At 41.2% G+C, this 23306-nt stretch overlaps 1 protein-coding gene across 2 annotated transcripts; it reads right to left on the bottom strand.

The window, feature by feature from the left end:
* Positions 1–185: 185 nt before the first annotated feature.
* Positions 186–22791, bottom strand: virma (vir like m6A methyltransferase associated). Of its 2 annotated transcripts, none has more exons than XM_032559192.1 (27): positions 22660–22791; positions 22105–22217; positions 20600–20686; positions 19583–19631; positions 19340–19502; positions 19091–19210; positions 18516–18761; positions 17314–18038; positions 16122–16259; positions 14904–15130; positions 10827–11354; positions 9412–9566; positions 9247–9329; positions 8453–8546; positions 7932–8320; positions 7701–7856; positions 7391–7626; positions 6463–6712; positions 6165–6382; positions 5933–6065; positions 4984–5124; positions 4741–4895; positions 4529–4625; positions 1912–2078; positions 1474–1823; positions 1241–1387; positions 186–513 (listed from the first exon to the last, which is right to left on the bottom strand). In XM_032559192.1, exons 1-27 carry the CDS (start codon positions 22774–22776, stop codon positions 320–322), a joined length of 5478 nt encoding a protein of 1825 aa, XP_032415083.1. In that variant the 5' UTR covers positions 22777–22791; the 3' UTR covers positions 186–319. The 2 variants fall into 2 exon arrangements, with proteins under 2 accessions (XP_032415083.1, XP_032415084.1); XM_032559193.1 differs by having other exon boundaries at positions 18546–18761.
* Between the last annotated feature and the right edge of the window lie 515 nt (positions 22792–23306).

Here is a 23306-nt window from a genome sequence, read left to right as displayed (position 1 = left end):
GGATTTCAATACAATCTTTTCAGCTTTGATTTCTAATTCTCCTTCAGTGTCAAGTCATTTTTATCTCTTTGTTTTTCCACGTTACAAGCTTGAACTGGATGAAATTGTAAATAAGTGCTTCTGAACATTTAATTTTGTTCAGTCTCAGCCAGTTTATCCGTTTTTATTTTTAATAAAACACACACTCAGTCACTGCCACCTTTATTCTGTAACAAAACAAAAAACATCTCAACGAAGTCATTGTGACACCAAAGCCAAGACATGAATCCTGATTGGTCCATTTGTAGCCCACGAGGCTGAAGTCACTACCCAGGTGGATTTACCTGGTGAAAGAGCGCACATGTCTGCCCCTCCCACCTCCACTGCCTCCCCCACCACTGAATTTGCTCCCTTGAGAGCCCCGTCCTCCTCCTCCTCCTGCGGCGCCGGCGCCTCCCCCTGCACCAAGCCACGACAGTCCCGTACCTCCCCGGCCCCGTGGGGCTCGATCCCGAATGGCCAACCGATAAGCACCTGTAGGGCAGAACATTAAAAAAAACAACAAACAAATGGGTCTTAGAGCAATGTGGTGAATGAGTGCTTTTAACATGGAACTTAAGGAGCTTCTCCAGAGTTTATGTTTCAAAACAAACATTTTGCCTCCCAAAGCGGACTCCGTTTGAACAATAAGCATGAATACAGTTTAACCGTTTATCTTCCCCATTTTAGTATGGCCGCCATCTTTAATTCCTGTATCAAGTTCAACTGGCTCCATTAAAGACGACCAGCGGCGCCCTCGTCTGGATGGCAGTCAAACTACAACACTGAAATGTCTCAGTGTACCCTATTAATCGATTGGAACTAATTTGAATCTAATAAACACTTAATTGAATGACTTTACAAACATATCAGTCTATTGGTGTGTTCCCTAATTAAGATATGCATGTATTACTTTTTAACCTTGTTCGAATAAATAATACAATGAATTAAAACTTTTTATAAATAAAAAAAAATTGTTTTTATTTATTTCATTCACGCAATAAATATAAATAGTTCATGTAACAACTAAACAAAATCATGAAAGAAAAAGAGCAGAAGGAAGCATAAACCTAGAATATCTGTCTCCTAAACGTAAATTAAAAGTATAGTATTTCAGTATCTTAAATCTATACAATAAATGTTTTTTACTGTTAAAATAACTTAAATATGTTCTAATTAGCTGAGATGCTTGTGTAGAAATGTGTTTTTGCAGTGAACGTACTCGCAGGCAGCTGTCGGGAAGGCAGAGGCCCTCGGGCGAAGTTGCTCTGACCTCCGCGGGGTTCACTGTAGGTTCCTCTGTGGGTCACAGCAGGAACCTGGCCGCTCCATGACAACCCCCGGCCTCCCTCTCTCCGAGCGTAGTTACCTGCAGCACCAGAAATGGGCGTTCGTTACCTTCTACTGTTTCAGCTAAAGTACAACCTTCAGAGTTAAAACAGATAAACACGTCACCTGAGAGCAGAACACCTTTAGGCTGCGGTGGGGTGAAAAAGCGAGTTTGGCTGTGAAAGGCCGCTCTGCCTCTGTTGCCAGTAAACAGCCCTCTGGTGGGGGGCTTGGGAGTGCTTTTTGGCAGACGTTTGGGAGGCAGAATCCCAAGTGGGTTAGCAATGTCTTTAAACTCTGCTGCCACAAAGTCGTCCACATGCATACTGGGAGGGCGGGAAGTGTTCTGTTTGCGCAGCCGGAAAATATCATGGGGCCGGGCGACGTTCTGACCAAACCCTCCTCGACCTCCACGGCCGCGGGGCGCCGGCAGGATGTGGGCTCTTTTAGCAGGTTCGATGTAGTCGGATTTACCGCTGCAGAGGGAAGCACAGAAAGCGTTGATTTAAGACTTCCAGTAAAGATACTGAATCAGCCACACCTGAGGCTCCGCCAGTGCTGCACCTGGATGTGATGAACGTCTCGTGTTTGTGTTTGCCCAGTCGGAAACCTTTGGCGACCTTCGTGTGACCGGGAGAGGACGGCTCAGAGAGGAAGGAGCGCTCCAGCTCAGCCTTCAGATCCAGCTCTGGACAGCACTCCTGAGCCAAGCCCACCAGATCCACCTTCACCTGAAGCAAGGTTCAGAAACGGACGAATGAAACCAGATGGGAGACATGTTTATGTCACTTAAGATTAAACAGAAAAACTGTAAAATACATTGTACAGTTGTGTTCGAAATAATAGCAGTGCCTTTAGAAAAATGAGTAAATGTCAAAATTCTTCAAAGAAATTGTACTTTAATGAACACAGATACATTGGGGACACAGTACATTCTATTCCAAAGCAAAACAATTGCGCAAAGTCATCAAAACTTAAATGATAATAATAATATTTCAAATAAAGTAAGAAATGGCATGTTCAAAAGAATAGCAGTGTTGCCATCTTTCCTTGGAAACTCAAAAATGTACTGTACAAACAAAGAAATTCTTGATAAGTGAACCTAGCTGAGTATCCTAAACTAATATTTTGTTGCAAAACCACGGTTTCCGATGACTGCTACACATCTGTGGTGCATGGAGTCAACCAACTTCTGGCATCGTTCCACAGGTATTGCAGCCCAGGATAATTGCACTGTATTCCACAATTCCTCAGCGTTTCTTGGTTTTGCCTCATGCACTGCACTTTTTATGTCAGCCCACAAGTTTTCGATGGGATTAAGGTCCGGGGATTGTGCTGGCCACTCCATCAGTTGAATCTTGTTCATCTGGAACCATGCTTTTGCTCGCTTGCTGGTGTGTTTGGGGTCATTATCCTGTTGAAAGGTCCACCTCAAAGGCATTTCCTCCTCAGCATATGGCAGCATGACCTCTTCCAGGATCCTGATGTACTGGAACTGATCCATGATCCCTTGTATGCGGTGAATCGGACCAACACCATAGTATGAAAAACATCCCCATATCATGATGCTTGCACCACCATGCTTAATGGTCTTCAGTGAGTACTGTGGCTTGAATTCTGTGTTTGCAGGGCGTCTGACATACTGCCTGTGACCCTTAGACCCAAAAAGAACAATCTTGCTTTCATCTGTCCACAAGATATTATGCCATTTCTTTTCAGGCCAGTCAATGTGCTCTTTGGCAAATTGTAAACGCTTCTGCACATGTCTTTTTCTCAGCAGTGGGACTTTGCGGGGGCTTCTTGCTGGAAGGTTAACCTCAGTAAGACGTCTTCTGATTGTCACAGTACTCACTGTCAACTGAAGGTCTTGCTTGATCCTCTTGGATCCCATCATTGGCTGAGTCTTCGCCAGTTTGGCTATTCTTCTGTCCATTCGAGGGGTTGTCTTTCTTTTTCTTCCTCGTTTTTCAGTTTTATGCTCCCATTTCAGGGCATTTGAGATCATTTTAGCTGAACAGCCAATGATTTTCTGCACCTCTTTGTATGTTTTCCCTTCTTTAATCAATTTTTTTATTAGGAAACGCTCATCTTCAGAACAGTGTCTGGAACGACCCATTTTCATTGTTTTTTCAGGAGAAATGCACAGCCAGCATGCCAGTTGTCTTGATCCTTAAATACGGATCACCTGTTAACACCCTTTTTTCCCAGAATACCCTCCCTAATTGATGCCCTCTCTAATTGGACTCACCACTGCTATTTTTTTGAACACACCCTTTTCAGTTAATCATTCAATTTCACAGAATCCACAGTATGCATGGCTGTCCTGTTGGGTTTGTTGGTTTTCTATACCTTTATTTTACCCCCCAGAAACTTATCTGGGGTATAGAGTTTGAAATGTTAATAAAACCAGTGATTTTCTTGCTGCTGTTGAGGCACTGCTATTATTTCGAACACAACTGTACATGCTGGATTCTTTAATAATTATGTCCCTGAGAGAGTACAGTCGCCTAAATACTTGTGCAAAATTGTTTCAATGGCTGAAGCTATTAACCGGAATAATAGTGATTAATCCATTATTGAAATAATCATCAATTCAGTAATACATTACTTAACTAGAGTACACAGACTCAAAAAGGCCAATTGATGAAAAACGACATATTCCCAATAGTAATTAAGCCAAAAAACTTACAAAATATTTATACATTTTGCATTTGAGATAAAAAAACACAAAAAACCCCCCACCTTTGTCTGTAAACATGTTTTAGTGAAAACCCCTCAAGTGGTATAGTTTCAGCTTCACCCAGCTAAAATTCACTAAAAGAAGGCTGTTATTGCATTTAAGGAAATATAACCTTTAAGCGAATTATTTGTTTATTTGGGCATCAATGCATTTCTAGTGTTGTATAAAAAAGGCTTAAATGAAAAATAGGTAAAATATGCCCATTTTTTTTATCTGATTATCAGAATAATCGATTCCTAAAATAATTGTTAGTTGCAGTCCTAATTGTTTCTCATCAATAAAAACAGAGGGATGCAACAAAATGTAGCAGAATAAGGAGAAAAGCCTTTGAACCAATGGGGAAGGCTTACAAATCCACAATTGGGTCTCATGTTAGATTTGAATCATTTCAACCAATGATTCAAATCTAACCTTCAAATCTTGAACCAATTTCAAACTCACCATGTCTAGATCTGTTTCTATGTCATCAGTTTGGAAAGGAGAGAACCAGAGAGCTTTGAGCTGCTCATCCAGAGCTTCTGACAGAATAAACACTGTCCTGCAGGAGAAATCAAGCCACAGCATCTTTACTGCTAAATAAGATTATTTTCATCTCATTTATCATTTTGTGAGTCAGCTTTTTCATGGTTATGAACACAGCTCAAGAGGCCGACCTGTGGTTGAACTGGGCTGCCAGCGTTTCGGGTGCGGGCAGAACGGGTTCGGTTTCTGACGGCGGAGGACTTTCTGTGGCCGTCTCCAGCGTCTGCTTCAGGACAATCACGTTCTCCATCATGGTTTCCATTGAATCGTCTTCTTTACATAATTTCTGAACACAAACAAGCAAGAAAACTTGCACATTAAGTCCAAGCCAAGCTTCATAAAGACACACCTGCACAGCGGCGCATCATGCGTACCGTGATTAGCTTCTCTAAGGCCGTTAGCGGGTGTGACTCTGAGTCTTCAAACTGCAGCAGAGATTTCATCTCTGAGCTCAACAGCAAGCGTGGAGCAACACAGGCAGGTTCCTCACTAGAGCCCTGGCCTTCCTCTGCACACTGGAAACAAATTAAAGTTCACAATTCAGACTGATTACTGCAAATATGTCTGAATTTCAAGATGTTTTTTTTTTTTCCTAAAATATATTTTTTTAAATAGGAAAGTTAAGCTAAAGCATCAACAGCCTGTAAATATCAGCAGATATAGAGGATGCCTTGACAGTGTTTGACACAATTAGGCAATTAATCAATTAATTGCATTATAAATTAAAAATATTTCCATTATGATTATTATTTTATATGCAAAATTCTGTTCACAGAGGCATCGAAATTTATTTTATTTATGGTTTTGGTTGAAAGTGGTTTTTATTTCTGTTTTATGTATTGTTTTTGGTCGCTCTGTTTAATTTTGGATATTTAAAATATTATCTCATTTATTACATTGGGAATAAGTGAAATAATCTTAAATCTTAATCTTTAATTTGACAAACTTTGCATTTATTACCAAAGATGGAGGAGCTTACAACAAATAAGCACTTTCCCCTTGGGGATCAATAAAGTATATTCTATTCTAATCTGAGAGTGGAACTTTCATCAATATTAAGACATTTTTTAAATCTAAAATAAGATCCTATATCTTAATGGAAACTTACTTGTAACTTCGTTTTTTTTTAAATGTACAAAGATATTTGCAACTAAACTAAAGATACTTTGTAAGATTTCATGTTTTTGCAGTTTGCGACATTCAGTTACCAGATGATTCATTTGAGTGATCTAATGTCTGCTCTAGAAAATTCAGCTCTTTGCCCCCAGAGTGATTACATTTTCATCGCTGGTCTCGCTCTGTTGTTATTTAAGGTGAATTTACCGTTGTTTCCGTGTTTAGGATTTGCCTCAGAAAGTCAAGCAGAGCTGAAATCAGATCCGTCGAGTCCTTGTTGAAGGAAACCACCAGCCTTTTCAGCAGCGAGCACACCTCTGGACCATGTTTCCTCAAAGTGCTGAAGGAATTTAAAGGAGAGAACATGAATCTAAGACGATGCCAAAGCCTGAAGAATAGATTAAACGTGGAAAAGCCAGAGGGAAACTTTGACATTTACACTTTGAGGTGGTAGATTCCGTAGTCGTGCTCTGTGAGGAAAGTCAATGTCCTGATGCAGGTGAGAAGCAGAGGGATGCTGGCCTCTTTATTCCCTAAAACCTCCAACAGGGAATTACACACCGAAGACATCATGTCTCGGCCTGGAAGTGCATTAGCCAGCTGCTCAGCCTCCGACACGCAGCCCTCAGCGGGTGGCGCCACCACCAGAGAAATGTCCTGATAAAAATAAGTGATGGAAATTTGAAGGGAGTTTAACTTAAAGAAAACTATTTTCTTTTCAGAGGAGCTCCTCCTACCTGGTCACACAGGGACTGCAGTATTGTCCCCACTAACACACTGCACTGTTGCTGTTGCAGCGAGTGACCAGCTGGGGGCACCAGCAGAGACAGAAGCAGAGGAAACAGGTCTGCCACCTGTTCGTCTCCAGAGACGGAGCCGGACAGCAGGTGAAGGGTGGAGCTCTTACAAGCCCTCTGCGACACCAGAGCGTCCAGCAGCGACAGCAGACGCAGGACTTGCCCCCAGCAAACACTTTTCCCCTCGGCCCTTTAGGTAGTAAATCGCAGATATTGACATATGTTTCCAGTATAAATCAAAAAGATCTCCTGAGGCCCAGCAATACATTGAAAATGTCTTAAACCTTTTCACTATATTACATTTCTGTCCTAGATTAACACAAAACAGAGCGTAATTGGGAAGTGAAAGTAAAACAATGCAATGTTTTCAAAAGATTTTTCAAATAAAAATCTGAGAAGTGTGGCTTGAATTTGTACTCAGCTCCTCCCAAGTCAAAACTTTGTAGAATCAGTTTTTGCTGCAATTACAGCTGCAAGTGTTTTGGAGTATTTCCTCACCTACAGCCAAAACTCTAATTTAACTAAAACAAATCCTCCAACTTCAATAACATTGCTTAACATATAAAAACTGGGCAGCTTAAATATCAGCCACTTTCAAAACCTTGAAAATATCTAATTGGAATTGAAGTATTTTCAAGAATTTCAAGCACCTGCATGAACCCTAATTGGGCGACTTCTACTTCTGAAGAGAACTGGTTACACCGGATTTTCATCGAGGTTCCTCCGAGCAACTGAGGCTGAATACAAATACATGCCACACTTTTCAGATAACAATTTGAAAAGACTTTTGAAAAAAAATCTTACTTTGTCTTTACCTACAACAAGGTTCCTCTAAAATGAACGTAAGCCAAACATAAACGTCACTCACGGCTGCAGCTCCTCAGACAGCAGCTCCAACACCGTCTTCATGACGAGCGTTGCGGTGGGCGAGGACAGGTCAGCCAGCTGGACGCAGACCCTCCTCAGCATGGTCAGGAGAGGCGGGCAGCTGGTGGAGCACACACACCTCAGCACCTCCGACAGAACTTTCCACTGGACCCGGATGTGCATGCTCCACAGCTTCCTGGTGTTTAAGGCGATAGCAACATCTTGGACTGATAACGCCTGTGGAGGTAAACATCAGGACGTTAGCAGGCGTGTGATGAAAGCAGCGGGTGACGAAGAGGTCAGTGAGTCACCTGAGTGCTCTGCATCGGCAGAGGAAGAGGCAGGAGTTCAGAGAGCAGCGTCAGGCCAGAGAACAAACCTTCAGGAGCTTTTAAAAGGGAATTCAAGACTTCCTTGAGCATCAGAGACCAGGTGTTACTGGCCAGAGTCTCCTCTGTGTGAGTGACCTGCAGACATGAACGCTCGTCTCAACAAACTGGCCAACAGGAACTTCTCACTTCTTGTGTGAAACCTGTGTTCACCTCTTCGCTGACGCCCTGCGTGAAGGTGAGTAGCACGTCCACGATGAGCGCTTGCACTCTCATCTCCTCCCCATCCAGACGCCCAGAAGCCGGAATGGAGCACACCATCATGTGGAGCGTCACCAGAACGTTGGCCACGCGTGTGTCTCTGAACTGAAAGGCCCCGCCGCGGAGCAGCTCCGTCAGCATGGTGCGCAGCAGCCTGAGCGTGCTGATGCACACGCTCAGGATCATGCAGCGCTGCGGCGTCGGACCCATGTGCCCGTGAACGCGCCACGGCTGCAGCAGCACGCCGCACAGCTTCTGGAGGATGCGCACGCACGTGTCCAGACCCTCGCCGGAGAACAGTTGGACGCCTGCGAGGCTCCACTTCAGATCCCTCTGCTGACCTGCAGAATGGAGGTGACAAGTGAGTTCACTCTGCTGACAAACGACACCAACGAAACATAAAAGTAGATTAACTTGTATGAGACCTCTTTTCCTCCTTTCAATAATTAAAACATCTCTAGTTTTTTTTTTACCTTCAACAGCAGGAGGCGGACAGGCGATGTGATAGAGAACTCTCAGAGCAGTGACCAGCCCAGTTCCCTCAATGTTCAACACATTTTCCACATTCTGACATCAAACAAACAGGATATTTATGAGAATTCACACTTCTTTAACCAATATGCAGTTTCTGAATTGTTTCATTCAATTATTGCAAAATAAAAGAGTGAACTAACAAAAACTGTTCAGGTTTGACATAAGCGAGGTATTTATTGTGAAACAGTTTTCTCTTTAGATGCACTGGATTTTATTTGGAGTGTCATAAAAAAAGACGTCTGCATATAAATGGTGGCCACACCTTTACAATGTTATTTGCAAAAAAAATAAAAAATTAAAATTGTGTTTTCCTTTGTCTTCAAATATGTAATTATGCTCTACTTAGTATTTTTCAGTCACATAAAACTAAATACATTGCAATCTGAAAACCGCTCTTGTTTGAATGCTTTCACTGCAAAAACACAAAATCTTACCAAGTATTTTTGGTCAAGTTTCTAGTGTAAATATCTTAGCACACTTGAAACAAGACAAACTTACAAATAACTTTCTAGCAAGATATTGGAGCTTGTTTTAAGTCAATAATTCCTTAATGTCGATTAAATGCGATACTAGTTCCACTGGAAGATTATTTGACTTTTAACAAGACATTTTTCAGATGTTGTAAGTGAAATTATGTACTTTTGTACTTTTTTACAAGATAAAAAACCTTCAAAACAAATTAAAACAATAAAAACATCTTCGAGGAAAGTTGCACTGATGTGGAAGCTTTTACCTGCTTGATGTAGTTGATGAGAGTCGGAATGCTGCTGATCTCAAAGCGAAGTTTCTCCAGAGGCTCCAACCATTTACTAAGCTCTACAGAACATAAAAACACACATAATCATACACTAAAAACCTTCTTTAACAGTAGATTACTGTATATATGTGACATACTTACCCTGCAGCTTGGCATTCGTGTCATCCGCCTTGGCCACAGTGAGCAGCGGAGCAGCATATTGCTCCATCATCCGCAGCTCATTAGACGTCTGCACCAACATTAATACCAACATACAAGCATAGTTATACGTCACTGCTTTACGAGATTTGGCCTCACTAAAAGGAAAAACAGACAAGAAAAGTTAAACCTAAAAGGACTCAAAGAAACAATTACAATTATAAGTAAAGCAGTGATGCACCAATCAGGCTGATACCAATGTCTAGATTTCTTTAAGGTCTGACCCGAGGATTTCAATTGAGACCCATTTTGATTTTTGCTTTTCTGAGAACTCAAAACACAGAAACGGTGCTGCAGGTTTTTTTGTTGACATCTTATTTTCAAATCCAATATAACACTAAGGTATTACAACCATCAACCTGATTTATGTCTTAAATTTTGTTTTATTTGTTTGTTGCATCAGAGTGGTTGATGTGTTTAAGACCAAAACCTGTGAAAGTTTTAAGATTTAATATATTTAACAAAATCAGACATTGCAGTATTTGATCAGCTGTAGAGATGAAACGGTTAATTGGATTAATTGAGATTAATCGATGACTGAAATAATTGTCAACTAAGTTAGTAATCAAATAATCCTTAACTGTATACAGACTTTAAAAAATTAATTTACTGAAAAAAACAACACAGTCAGGGCAGTAATTAATTTAAAACTGAACCAAAAGGATATATATATATATTGCACTTAAAATTTTAGAAAAACTTATTTGAACTATTCAAGAGTCCAGTTTCGACTGCACACATCTTATTACACTTGAAATAAGACAACCTAAGTTAAAAGTGACTTTTCTGTAAGATGTAGAGGTTTGTTTTAAGTAAATAATTCCTTAACATTGATGAAAAAGTACTTGTTCTATTGGCAGAAAAATTAACTTATAATGTGGGAAAAATGTCTTGTTATAAGTTAAATCATCTGTCAATAGAACAAGAACTTTTTCATCAATGTCAAGGAATTATTTACTTAAAACAAGCTTTTATATCTAGCTAAAAAGTTACTTGTAAGATAGCAAACTTGAAATAAAGCAAAACTAAGATATTTTCACTAGAAATTAGACAAAAAATACATGGTAAGGTTTTGTTATTTTATTATCTAAAAAAAATTTATTTGAATTTTTCAAATATCTACACACAATTTCTACACTATTGTCTACAAAAATTGTAGAAAATAAGCTTGAGTGGCTAAATGGGAATATTTGCAGAATGTGCTAATTATTTGTTAATTAATCGTCACTATAACTGATTAATCGATTACTGAAATAATCATCAGTTGCAGCCCATACAGCTGATCTGAGTCTAATCAAGGATAACCTGGTGGATTCTGACGCCTGTTTGGTGCCTCTCTGAAGCGAACGCAGCCGTACCCCTGTGTCTCCTTGCTGTGGTGCTGCAGCAGGCTGACGAGGCAGGACAGGTTGCTCTCCAGGCTCAGAACGTGAGCCACGGCGCTGCGGCCCGTCTGCGTGAACGTCATCAGGTACAGAGCATGGAGCGTGCCCAGGACCTCAGAGTTGTCCCCTTCCTCCAAGGCCACCCCTCCTTCCCCCCCTGCAGCCACATGGCTCATGAGTTCGGACACGCCCTGCAGAGCGTGGAGAGCCTGCATCAGCCACACGCAAAAGCCTTCTTCGCCGAAGCCCGGCCCCGTCAGGGCCCCCTCCCCTGCAGTTGGGAGGCTCTCCTCGCCCTCAGACTCTGCCACCGACGCCAGCAGACGCAGCAGGAGATTTGTGGGCGCGGCCTGGGCCAGGAGGTAGAGCAGACCGGACTGAGTGAGCGACAGGAAGCGGAGGAACTCTTTGATGGCCTGAGTGACCCCGACATGTCCGACTGCAGCGGCCGCTGACAGAACCACAATTGTGCTCTCCAGGAAATGACACGCGTGCATGTACCTGAAGATGATGTAAATAAATATCACAGATTATCCAAAAATCATCTTGAAGCTTACCACAGAGTTTATGCACATTTCCCCTCGGTAAAATTAAAGCACTTTTTCAAGTTTTCAACTTTTCCAGCATTTTGGATATAAAAACAATGCAAATGAACTAAAAATGTTTAAGTTCATTATTATCCATCCATCCATTTTCTAACACCCTTGTCCTTAATGGGGTGCCTCTCCAGCTGGTGCCCATCTCCAGCTAACGTTTCAGGCGAGAGGTGGGATACACCCTGGACAGGTCGCCAGTCTGTCGCAGGGCAACACAGAGACAAACAACCATGCATACACACACTTATTTTTCAATTTAGAGAAACCAATTAGTCATGTTTTTGGACTGTGGGAGGAAGCCGGAGAACCCAGAGAGAACCCACGCATGCACAGGGAGAACATGCAAACTCCATGCAGAAAGACCCTGGGCCGGGAATCGAACCGAGGACCTTGCTGCAAGGCTTCAGTGCTACCAACTGCGCCACTGTGCAGCCCAACATCATTGGGCTGCACAATGAGTATATTATATGATAATATATAATATTATCATGTGATAATATTATATATCATATTGTCATATGATATATAATTTGTTACTGTTATTAATAACAATCAATAATAACAGTACATTCTACAGAGATGACAACATAAAACTAAAATATAACAAGATTATATTTATAACGCCCAGTTATTTCAAATATCTTTCACACAAACACCATTATACACCTGACTGCTTCAACAACAAAACAGTAATTTAAAAAAAAAGGTTGTTTTAACAAATAAAATATAAAAAACAGATCAATAAGTCACTGAGCCATTAGGAATTATAAATATTCATCATATTGAAACGATCCAAACAAATAGTTTTAGCCTTACCATACTGGTCAAATTAATTGCTAAAACACAACATACAAAAAAGGGTTTTTTTTTAATTTCAAAAAAAGTTTTTGCTAATATTTCTGGCATTTCACAAATAGAAATTATTTTTGTAATTCTATATTTCCTATACAAAAACACATAGAGGGACCAAACTTTCAGTGATTGATCGTCATCGGGTGTCCTAAAATACCCTGTGGTGAAATGATGACATCACTTAGGCCACGCCCCCTGAGAACAGGAAGTGTCATGTTTTACTGTGAACGGTCGCTATCTTAGCCCTTTGACCTAATCAACATGAAACTGTGTCCAGTGACAGAAGACATGTTGGTGTGTTGTGGATTCCAACCCCGACCGGCTTTGACATAGCAGGTGGGCGTGGCGGCGTGGCGAAGTGACCTGTAACGCCGTTGCCATACGTTTGGCTCTGAATTCCACAATTTCGGGCCCAGCTGCTCCAAACTCACTAGGATGGATCCTTATCCACCAACCGACAGGAATTCATAACAAAAATTGGTGGGCGTGGCCTAATTTCTCTATATCGACCCCTAGAGTATTTTAAATGAACAGCCCCAAGCCATGCTTTATCCTAGAATTACGAAACTTGGTACATATGTGTATCTTGTCAGGACGTACAAAAAAGTCTATTAGAGCCATGGTCGAAACCCAACAGGAAGTCGGCCATTTTGTATTGAAGGTCCATTTTGGACCTCGATTTTGACGTTTACAGCCTTTGCATTTGATCGAACTCCTCCTAGGGATTTCGATTGATCAGCTTCAAACTCGGTCAGTCTGATCATAAGGCATGTCTGATTTAAAGTTATCAAATTGGTGACTGTATGAGCTTACTGAAGGGGGGTTACCAGGGGTCAAAGTTCACCTACTCGCCATGAAACACGAAACTCTTATATATCCTGCACAGAAACTCACAGAGACACCAAACTTTCAGTAATTGATCATCAATAGGTGTCCTAAAATACCCTGTGGTGAAATTATGACATCGCTTAGGCCACGCCCCCTGAGAACAGGAAGTGTCATGTTTTACTGTGAACGGTCGCTATCTTAGCCCTTTGACCTAATCAACATGAAACTGTGGCCAGAGACAGAAGACATGTTGGTGTGTTGTGGATCCAAGCCCTGACCGGCTGCGATGAAGCAGCTGGGTGTGGCAGCGTGGCGAAGTGACCTGTAACGCCGATGCCATACGTTTGCTTCTAGATTCCACATGTTTCGACCGAGCTGCACCAAACTTGGCCTGACTCATCCTGGTGTGATGCCTGACAATGCTATGTCATCATATTATGACGTCATCAAAGCCCCGCCCCCTCAGAATGAATTAGAGAGATCTTCTGTGTAATTACATAATAAACAGTCCATGTTCGTCGTTTGTAGGGCAATGCTGCCCTCTGCTGCCCACTGAAATAGTTTCATTATTTCAGTAATTCGACACCAGAGGGCAGCATTGCCCTACGGATTGACTAAGTTGAATTTTGTAATGAAGAGGAAAAAATTAAAAATTTGTAATTCTAACACAAAAACACAGAGACACCAAACATTCAGTTATTGATCATTATCGGGTGTAGAATAATATCCAATGGTTAAATGATGACATCACGTAGGCCACGCCCCCTGACAACAGGAAGTCTCGTATTTTACTGTGAACGGTCGATAGCTTCTGCACCAAACTTGGCATGAGTGATCCTGCTGGGATGCCCGTCGATCCTACGTCATCATATTATGACGTCATCTAAGCCCCGCCCCCTCGGAACAGGAAGTGCCGTTTTTTTCCTTGGAAAGCTCCGTTTATGGCTCTCTTGACCTAATCAAGATGATTTGGATGATAAACTCTGTCAATGCTCGCTGCTGGCTGAACCGTGTAGGCGTGGCCAAATGGCGAATATCAGTCCCTCGCCATATGCATACGTATGGCTCTTATTCACGCATAGATCATCCGATTGGCGCCAAACTGGATATGTATGACCTTTGTTCACCTCTAAAGAGCTCAACGAGGTTGAAATGTAATTTGGCTCCACTGCGCCCCCTAAGTTAATACATCGGCTGTATCTCCTCGATGCATCGACCGATCTGCACCAGATTTTTTGACAGTCGTCGGGGAGCGCTGCCGAACGCATTCACGCGTATCGCCCGGTGGACGGGCGGGGAAAAGCGCGACAGCTTCTGCGGCGGCTAGCGGGCGGCGGTGTTGGAAACTGCGGCAGAGCTTCCGCGGTGGGGAGCGGGCTGCGGCTCTGGAAAACGCGCGAGAGCTTCTGCGGTGGCCGGAACCCCCGCGGTGGCCAATAGGCCGGAGCGGCGCTTGCTGCAAGGGCTGCCCGAGGCTGCTTGCAGCTTTAATTGTAATTCTAACTGACTTAAAACAAAGAAAGTTTAGTGCGATTTAACTTCAGACTGTCTTTTTATACAGTGTATAAAATATCTGGTTTCAACTGTAAAGAGCATTTTATGTAGGCTTTTAAACAAATGTTAGATCACACTTTATTAACAAACTGTGCAGTTTGAATATCAAGCACTTTCAAGAACTTTAGACTGAAATCAAGCACTTTCCAAACCTTATCGAAATTCAAGCATTTCCAGGACCTATAAGCACTGGGATGTTTTTGGCAGCTGGTGTCTGTACCTGTACAGCGTCGGGTAAGGGTTGTCCCTCTCCGGCGGTCCGGTTATTCTGGCCGTGGTTGGGAACGCCTTCCCAGGGGGCTGCACCATGCAGTGAGAGGCCGTCTCCAGCAGGTGATGAAGCTCTTCCAAAACCCCAGCAAGCCTTTCGAGCTCGGCCTCGCTGACGGGGGCGGAGCTCAGTGATGGCTCCTCCTCCATGGGACTCTCAGCATCCTCCATCTCCTCCTGAGGATCAGAGTCAGTTATGTACGATCAATTTTAACCAAATTGTGACGTTTTCGGTTCAGAATTCGTGGTTACGAGTTAAGTTTAATCTGATTAGCAACGTTACTCTCTACACGTCTCTCTGAACATGACTCTACAATAACACGGGTGTCTTTAAACCAAAGATGGGAAGGTCTACATGTAGAGTAGCTGAACCATAAAAACAATTAGTGAAAAGTGTAAAAATCCTAGAGAAATTGCAGTTTTTTGTGTGAATGATTAAAGCTGAAGAGAACAAAAAAAAAAAAAAAAACTCATTGGGCTTAATTGCAAAAATGTTAAAATTGTTCAAACTTTACTAGAAACTGGAAAATTAGCTTATATCTCAACAAAAACATGCTTGTTAGAGATAAGAAAAAAATCTGATCATGGACTACTTTTAAGATAATAAAAGGATAAATAAAGAACCAACATTTGATGAACTTTGAAAACAAACTGAATCTTAAATAAAACTGATGAAACTATGTGAAAGTGAACATGAACTACAAATGTTTTAAGTGAATCTTTAGCCTAGCATGCTGATCTTTTTTCTGTTTGAAATATTGTAGTTATAATGAACTTTGACTCCACCTACTGGCGGACCAGGGGTACTACAGCATTTCTGGTGATATATTCCACTGAAGGGAAAAATATCTAAAAGTACTGAAGCTGGGGCCAAAAACTGCGATTTAGAAAAAACAGCAAAATATATGGAAAGATTTTGTTTTAAAATATGTTCAATATTTTAATCAGCATAAAAGATATAAACAGAATTAATCCCAGCATTAATTTCCTGACAGAGATAACCAGCTACTAAACATTACACTCTAAATTTGACAACTTCTTTAATAATTGACTTCTCAACATCGATTCAGCTGGAAGTATAAAGACGCATTTGAAGAACAAATTCATTTCTACATGTCCACAAAGTTCAAATTTGTTTGAACTCTTTGGACAGAGAGTGTGCCGTCACCTGTTGTGGTTCGCTCCAAGCCGCGGCTGCATGTTGGAGGCTGACAAGAACCTCATACATGTGGCTCTTCTGTAAAATGGCGTTGCCTGCATTTATCACTCGGACGGTTTCCTCACGCAGGAACAGCTGCACCAGACGCTGAGAAGCAAATCAACATTCATGTCAAAACACTTTTTGTTCCAGACATTTAAACATGTCAATTTACATCAGCAATATCTGAAAAGGGTTTGTACATTTTACCCACAGTAAAATTCAATTTCAAACATTTTAAGGTGAGTTTTTAAACCTTTCCAGCAACACAACATGGGAGTCAAAGCAATACAGATAAAGTAAAAAAAAGACAACTCCAATCAATCATTACATAATTTATTACTGTTATTAATGTCTTGTGATGTGTCTACAGTGGGGACAAGCCAGTTAAAATAAAACTAAATGTTATGTTTTTAAATGTTCCTCTCATACACACCTTATACAGCTGACTGGTCGGAGAACAAAAAACTAAATTAACAAAAAAAATCTCTTCATTTCAATAACATGTTTAACATATAAAATATATTTTTTAAACTTTTACTTCAATTACATAAATCAATAAGTCATTGAGTCATTAAGAAATTATTCAAACAAATCACGTTCCTGCTCAAATAAAATAATAAAATACAATGTACAAAGAAAGTTACAAAATAAAATCTGTAAAAAATATTTAAAGTGTTCTGGAATTTATTTTTTAATTAATTTTGTTAATTCAAACTAGCCCAAAACAAGAAAAGTTTAGCCTGATTTAACTTCAGAAAGTGAGAAAAAAAATGCACCCTTGTATTAGGTGTATAAAATATCTGGTTTCAACTGTAAATTCTGTTTTCCAAATTTAGGTTTTAAATCAAATGTCAGGTTGCACTTTAGAACAAAACTGTGCAGTTTGAATATTAAGCACTTTCAATTACTTTAGACAGAAATCAAGCACTTTCTAAATCTTAAAAACACCTAATAGAAATTCAAGGATTTTCAAGGATTTCAAGCACCTTGATCCCTTAGATCCTTTTCTAAAGAGCATGTATAGATGGATGGATTTTTAGACTTTGAAATTTGAAAAAAAGATGTTGCATGTTTAGCTTTTACTTTTCCATGTGTTCATCAGTAACAAATAAAAATGGTTTCAAAAAGTCACAGAAGCTACTTTAAGGACCATGCTAACCTGATAGCCGCTCTTTTCTGAATTTCCAGCCTGCAGGAACGCCTCGACTCCTGCGGGGGCGCTGATGAGAGCGTCCAGAGCTTTGAGGATGCTGAGCTTGAGGGTGGAGGAGACGTGGTCAGCATGCAGCAGCTCCAGCAACACGTTCAGGGCGCCTTCGCGCAGCAGCTCCGCCAGGCCCTGCGGACACTCGGCCAGGCAGGACGCCAGCTTTGCGCCGGCTTTTAATTGTCTGAGGTTCAGTGCAATCGGCTGCGTGAGCGCGATCTCCATGCTCAGAGCCTGGAGAGCCCACAGGACTAAAACGCGAACAGGCTCCTCAACTTCTCCTTGTTTAATTAGATAAGCTAAACCTTTGTTGAGGAGTCCAGGAGCTTCCTCCAGAGCAGTGACCCATCGAGCGTCTCTCTCCTCACCGCTACCAGCCAGTAGCTCCTTTAGTTGAGCGACAGCCTCAGCCTCCTCTCCGCCAGCCGCTCCTTCTGTCCCACCAGCATCTCTGGGCTCCTCTATGCTGGTTTTCTCCAGCTGGGCGTCGAAGCGAGTCTTGTAAGGCGGCGTGAAGTAGACGAGCGGTTTCAGTTCTCGTTCATATGGATCGTACTGGACGGGAGGGACGGAGGCGAGGTCTTCGGGCGTGTAGTCGATGTCGAAGGTGGGCAGCTTGAAGCTACCGTTGTCCAAGTCATCCTCATCACTGGAAATCTGCTCATAGCCGTCATCACCTGGGCAAAAAGACGGGCAAAAAGTTCAGCAATAATCTATTAAACGTTTCTATAAACATGAGTGAGGTCAACAAAAACAGCTCGGTCCCTTTATCAAACACAGCTGCATACACTCACGAAGCTACTTTCTGATGGCAGCATCTCTCCAGCATGCAGGGTTAGTTTCAGCATGCATGATGCGACTGAAGCACATGCGCAGCCCCGACTGAGAGGAAGCATCAGGAAGACTTCCACGCGGCTGCATCTAAAGGTCAACCAACAAGCCTTCCCAAAGGAGCTCGATGCTCCATCCAGCGGTTGCAGATGGACGCAGCATGCCTGAGCAAACACTCAAGGTGTTGCTCAGTCCCAAACGGAACCTTTCCCCGAAGCGGCGTCCGACAAAACGGACCCAGAGCCCAAAGACTGGCAGAGCGGGGTTCCGGGTGTCCATTTGGGATGGTGGATTATCCCACTCCCACGCAAGAACTCCCCTACCTTCCTCCATCTCCTCCTCCTCGTCCTCACCCTCATCCTCCTCCTCCTCTTCTTCTTCCTCCTCTGGAACGCTCCCCTCGGTCCGTGCTTCTTCCTCCTCCTGTTCTTCCTCTTCCTCCTCCTCTTCCCCTTCCTCCTCTTGTTCGGCGTCGGAGAAAGGCTCGTCGGCGGGCAGCGATCGCTCAGGCGAAACGGCTTCTAGGTAGTCGTCACGGCCCTGGCTCGGTTCATCTTTGACCACGCCCACTGAAAAACAGACGGCACAAAATATAGTTTGGCTATAGCAAAGATGCAAAAAAAAAATCAATCGACTTACAATGAATAGTTGATTAATGGCTTATTAAATTAAAATTAGTGCTGTAGTTTGGCCACCATCCAGAAGACGGCATCACTGGTCATCCATAAAAAGAGTACTAATACAATAATTATTGTAGTATTGTAATAGTGTGATAAATGCAAAAAAAAGCTCAATGAAAGCAGTATGGTGTATATTTTTATATTAAACTTCTGCAAAAGTATTCACTTGTATACTTTAAATCAACATGTATAAACTGATCCAGCAGCTCAGATCTAACCTGCCATTGGGACTTGCTCCTCCTCATCGTCATCTGGGGGTGGAGGTCCAGGCGGAGTACGAGGCCCTCTGGGTGCTGGTCTGGGTGGGCTGCCATTATACTGGTCATCTTTTTCCCATTCTTTAAAAACATAAACACAGAAACATTTAGCATGCAAAAATAAAAATACAAGCCTAAGAGAACAGAAACATAAATTCTTCCAGGAAGTAGATGCAAAGATCAGAGTAGTAGGAGGCTTAGTGGCTCCACCTTGTTTGATAATCCGCTTGAGCCCAGTTGGTTGTTGCGGGGGAGGCGGTGGCGGTGGAGGAGGCGAACCGTGGTCGTGTCCGTGAGGACGCTCGGCGGTGCCGTAGACCGCCAAAGTCAGGCTGGTGTACCATCCACGAAGCACCAGCCCATCTGTGTTCACCTGCATGCACAGCGTCAAATCATTATTCACAAATCAATCACAGAGAACAGAAATTATGTGGCGCATAACTGATCTGTTACCTTTCCGCTGGGCCTGAAGACTATGGACTTGTTTTCATCATATTCCAAACTGTGGATAAAAACCGAAACATGAATGATTAAAACAAAATAACAAAAAGAAAACACAGAAACACATTTTAATTTGCCTAATTGATAATACACGCCAACAAGGGAAAAAAACATACCGACTTCATACAGTATACTCAGGTAAATGCTACAGAGGGTTATAAAATCACCTCAGTCAGACAGACTGGAGCAGGGAAATATTTTTAACTGGCACCTTTAAAGACCAGAGCTGAAGAGCTTTACCTTTATTGATATTTTTGTGTAAAGAGTACAAAACCATGGTAATTTCACTCAGCGTTGTCATATTATGACATCTAACACACTTCCTGAGAAGTGAAGAAGAGATAGTTTTTGTATGAACTGATCACAACAGAACTACATTCTCAGAAGAAAAATCTTGTATGTGATTATAATAATAATGGGAAGTATGAGTCACAGTCCAAGAAATGTTTATTTAAAAACATCCCAGTCGCAACTGCTTAGGATACCGAAGCGATATTTCTACAGTAGTCATAGAGATTAGTCAAACCTGTCCTGCTGAAGTTCCCAGGACATATAATAACGCGGGTGTGTGTCAGTAAGCTTTACAAAAAGGCAACTCTACATGCATGTTTACGCTCCAGAGCTGCTGTGCACACCTTGGTTATTACGCAGCCAGAATAAAACTGAAAGACAAAAACATTCCTTTTCACCTCTCGCTTCAATGAGACCTTCACATTTTTGTGTCACTTTCAGATAATTGTGTCTGGGGTTGGGTTTCTGGACAGACCAGTTAGCCAACGCAGGAAACAAAGACACGGTACTAAGGATGGGTGCACAACAGTCCTAAGAAAACCAGTCCCACACGCTGCAGTGACTGGTTCTACAGGTGGGACACACTCTTCCATCTAAGCGATCGGGAAATGCAGATAATAAGTACGAGACGGTTTAAAATGACAAAATGAGAGAAGGGAGAGTGGAAATAATCCTGACCTGCCCAGCCTGTGGAAGGTGGGGCTGTTGGGTTTGGTGACATTGTTGAAGAACAGCTCCAACTGAAAAGCGTGAGGTGAAGTCTCCCTGCAAATACAGTAACCATACAGTTAGGACCTCTAAACGTATTGCCCTGACAGCTTCTGTTGATCCTTAAACATCTTGACATTTGACTTAATGGCTTTTCTGCTTTTATTACTATAGACATAATAAATAATGTACAGTAACATTTAACTTATTAAAGTTAAAAAATGATGGAGCACAATTTATGGCAAAGGTACAAAAACCTCCAAAACTACTTTCTGAAAATATCAAGAAAAACAAGTGACTACATATATCCATACCAGAGTTTTATTAAAAGCTGCCAAACCCCATTTGTTAACGGTTCCACATTCTTAAGAACTTAGTCATTACATTTGGTTATAATAGATCACAAACAGCTCAACATTCCTACTCACATTTTCTCTTGCATACAAGCACATCCCAAACATGCCAACTACCTTCAAACATTTCCATAGGGAATATTTAATGGTGAAACTACATCTGCAGTGGACCGGCGCCCTACTCACAACCCTTTAACATTTTTTTACATTTTGTAATTTAATACAGCAGAAAGCTACATTAGAACCTATACGATTCTCATTTCACACATCTGCATATGTTCATGTCCTCCTATACATCTCTTGTGCCATGTCTGATCTAACTTTGCATATATAGAGACTGAAAGTTTCACCAGTTCTTCTCTGCAACGTCTGGACTTTGACTGAACCATTCTAACGTGAATCTGCTTTGATCTGAACTGTACTGCTGCAGCTCTGACTTTATGTTTAGGGTCCTCTTGCTAAAAGACGAGCATCAGTTTCAAGGCTTTCACAATCTCAAATGAATTTCCTTCCAGGATTGCATCTTATGTAGCTTCGTCTATATTTCTATCAACTTTAACCAAACGTCTCAGTTTCTGATTGGAAAAAGAATCTCCACAGCATTATACTGCCAACTTCAAGTTTCAAATTGCAGATGATTTAATTGGAGCGATGTGAAGATTTAAACACATGTAGAGGTTCGCAGGTGGACCTCTTAAAACCTGACTTGACCATTTGACCTCTGCCTAGCTTTAACCCCGAACTGGCCAGAGTGCTGATCCTGTTTTTTCACTACTGCTCTAAAATAAACCTCTGAGGCATTTATAGCACTACTGGATTTATACTCAGATTAAATTCAACAAAGGTGAGCTATTATTGGCAGCTAAAGGGAAGTGGTTGAAAACAAATGCATGACACACATTTATTTGAAAGACTTTCAAAGACACATTTTATTTCTTTTCGAGTTCAGTTGTCCACCTCATAAAATCCTATTGAAATCCATGGACATTTTTGGTTGTAAACTGAAAAAGGGAAAACGTTAGAGGGATACTTCTGCAAAGTACTGATTAGACCACATACATTTGAAACAGGAAAAACAAGTAATTATTCGGCCGGTGGCTGTTGTGGAGCAGCAGCTCTTACCCAAATGCTCTGTTGTCAGGTAAGTTACTGTGAGCTTTGATCCCTGGAGGAATCACCCGAACCTCTGTGATCAAAACCCCGCAAGGAAACCGCACCACATCCACGTTGGTTAGCTGCAGAACACATGACAGCAGTCATTCACTGCATCACAAAAACCAGACATCTAAAATATCATCTAATTTAAACACGATTAGCTCTTTATTGTACTGTAGCATTAGCATGTTAGGTAACCAGCAAACAAACTAAAGGCTGTATGGACGAAAAATAAATCTAATACTCGAAGATAACAGACTATTTTGTTCATGTTGCATATAAGGAAAGTGTTGACACAATAGTTTATTAGGTATTTTGTGAACCGCGACTTAAAAGCAGCCACTGTGACCGGTAGATGTGCAAAAACACACAACTGCTAATGTTAGCCAAGTTAGCATCGTTAGCTTCAAAGTTGAACACCATTCCACAAAAAGTCCTAAATGAGATCGATATGAGTTTTGCATGCGTGCTTTTCTGAAGGAAATATAAACGGTGAAATTGAGATGCAAATGTCAGAATTACCTCAGCGCTTTGATGCTTAAATGTATCGAGAAAAAGAAGCTCCGTTGAGGTGTCCCCCGCCATAGCTTCCTCGCTTTGGGGACGGGAGAAGAAAAACTTCCGGCCCAGTAAATACATCCGGGGCAAATCAACAAAGTACGATTCAAAACAAACAAAAATAGTAATTTACTATCTAATGTAGCTAAATGTAAAATATAAATAAATAAGCCAAATTATTGCTGTTGTTATTATTATTATTTTTAATAATAATAATTGCCATCCTCATCACTATTATGATAATATATAATTAATCATATTAGATATTATTCATATATAATAATTAATATATATTATGTATATATTATGATAAAATTATTATTGTTATTATTAATATAATAATAATAATAATAATAATAATAATAATAATAATAATAATAATAATAATAATAATAATAATACAATTATTGTTGCTGTTGCTGCTGTTGCTATCAATAGTACGTCTGCTTACAAATTTATATTTTCCTTCTTATTATTATCATTAGTATTATAATTAGCAGTAGTTGCAGAATTAAGTTGTACTTAATATTTTTATATCTCAAATGACTGAGAAGAGATTTTATTTGGGGCGGGGGGAGTTGTGCTTATCTCATCATAAGACATTCTTAATT

The sequence above is a fragment of the Xiphophorus hellerii genome, chromosome 3 (genome assembly GCF_003331165.1).
Source record: "Xiphophorus hellerii strain 12219 chromosome 3, Xiphophorus_hellerii-4.1, whole genome shotgun sequence".
Classification (NCBI taxonomy): Eukaryota; Metazoa; Chordata; class Actinopteri; order Cyprinodontiformes; family Poeciliidae; genus Xiphophorus; species Xiphophorus hellerii.
This window is presented reverse-complemented; position numbering and strand designations above follow the sequence as displayed.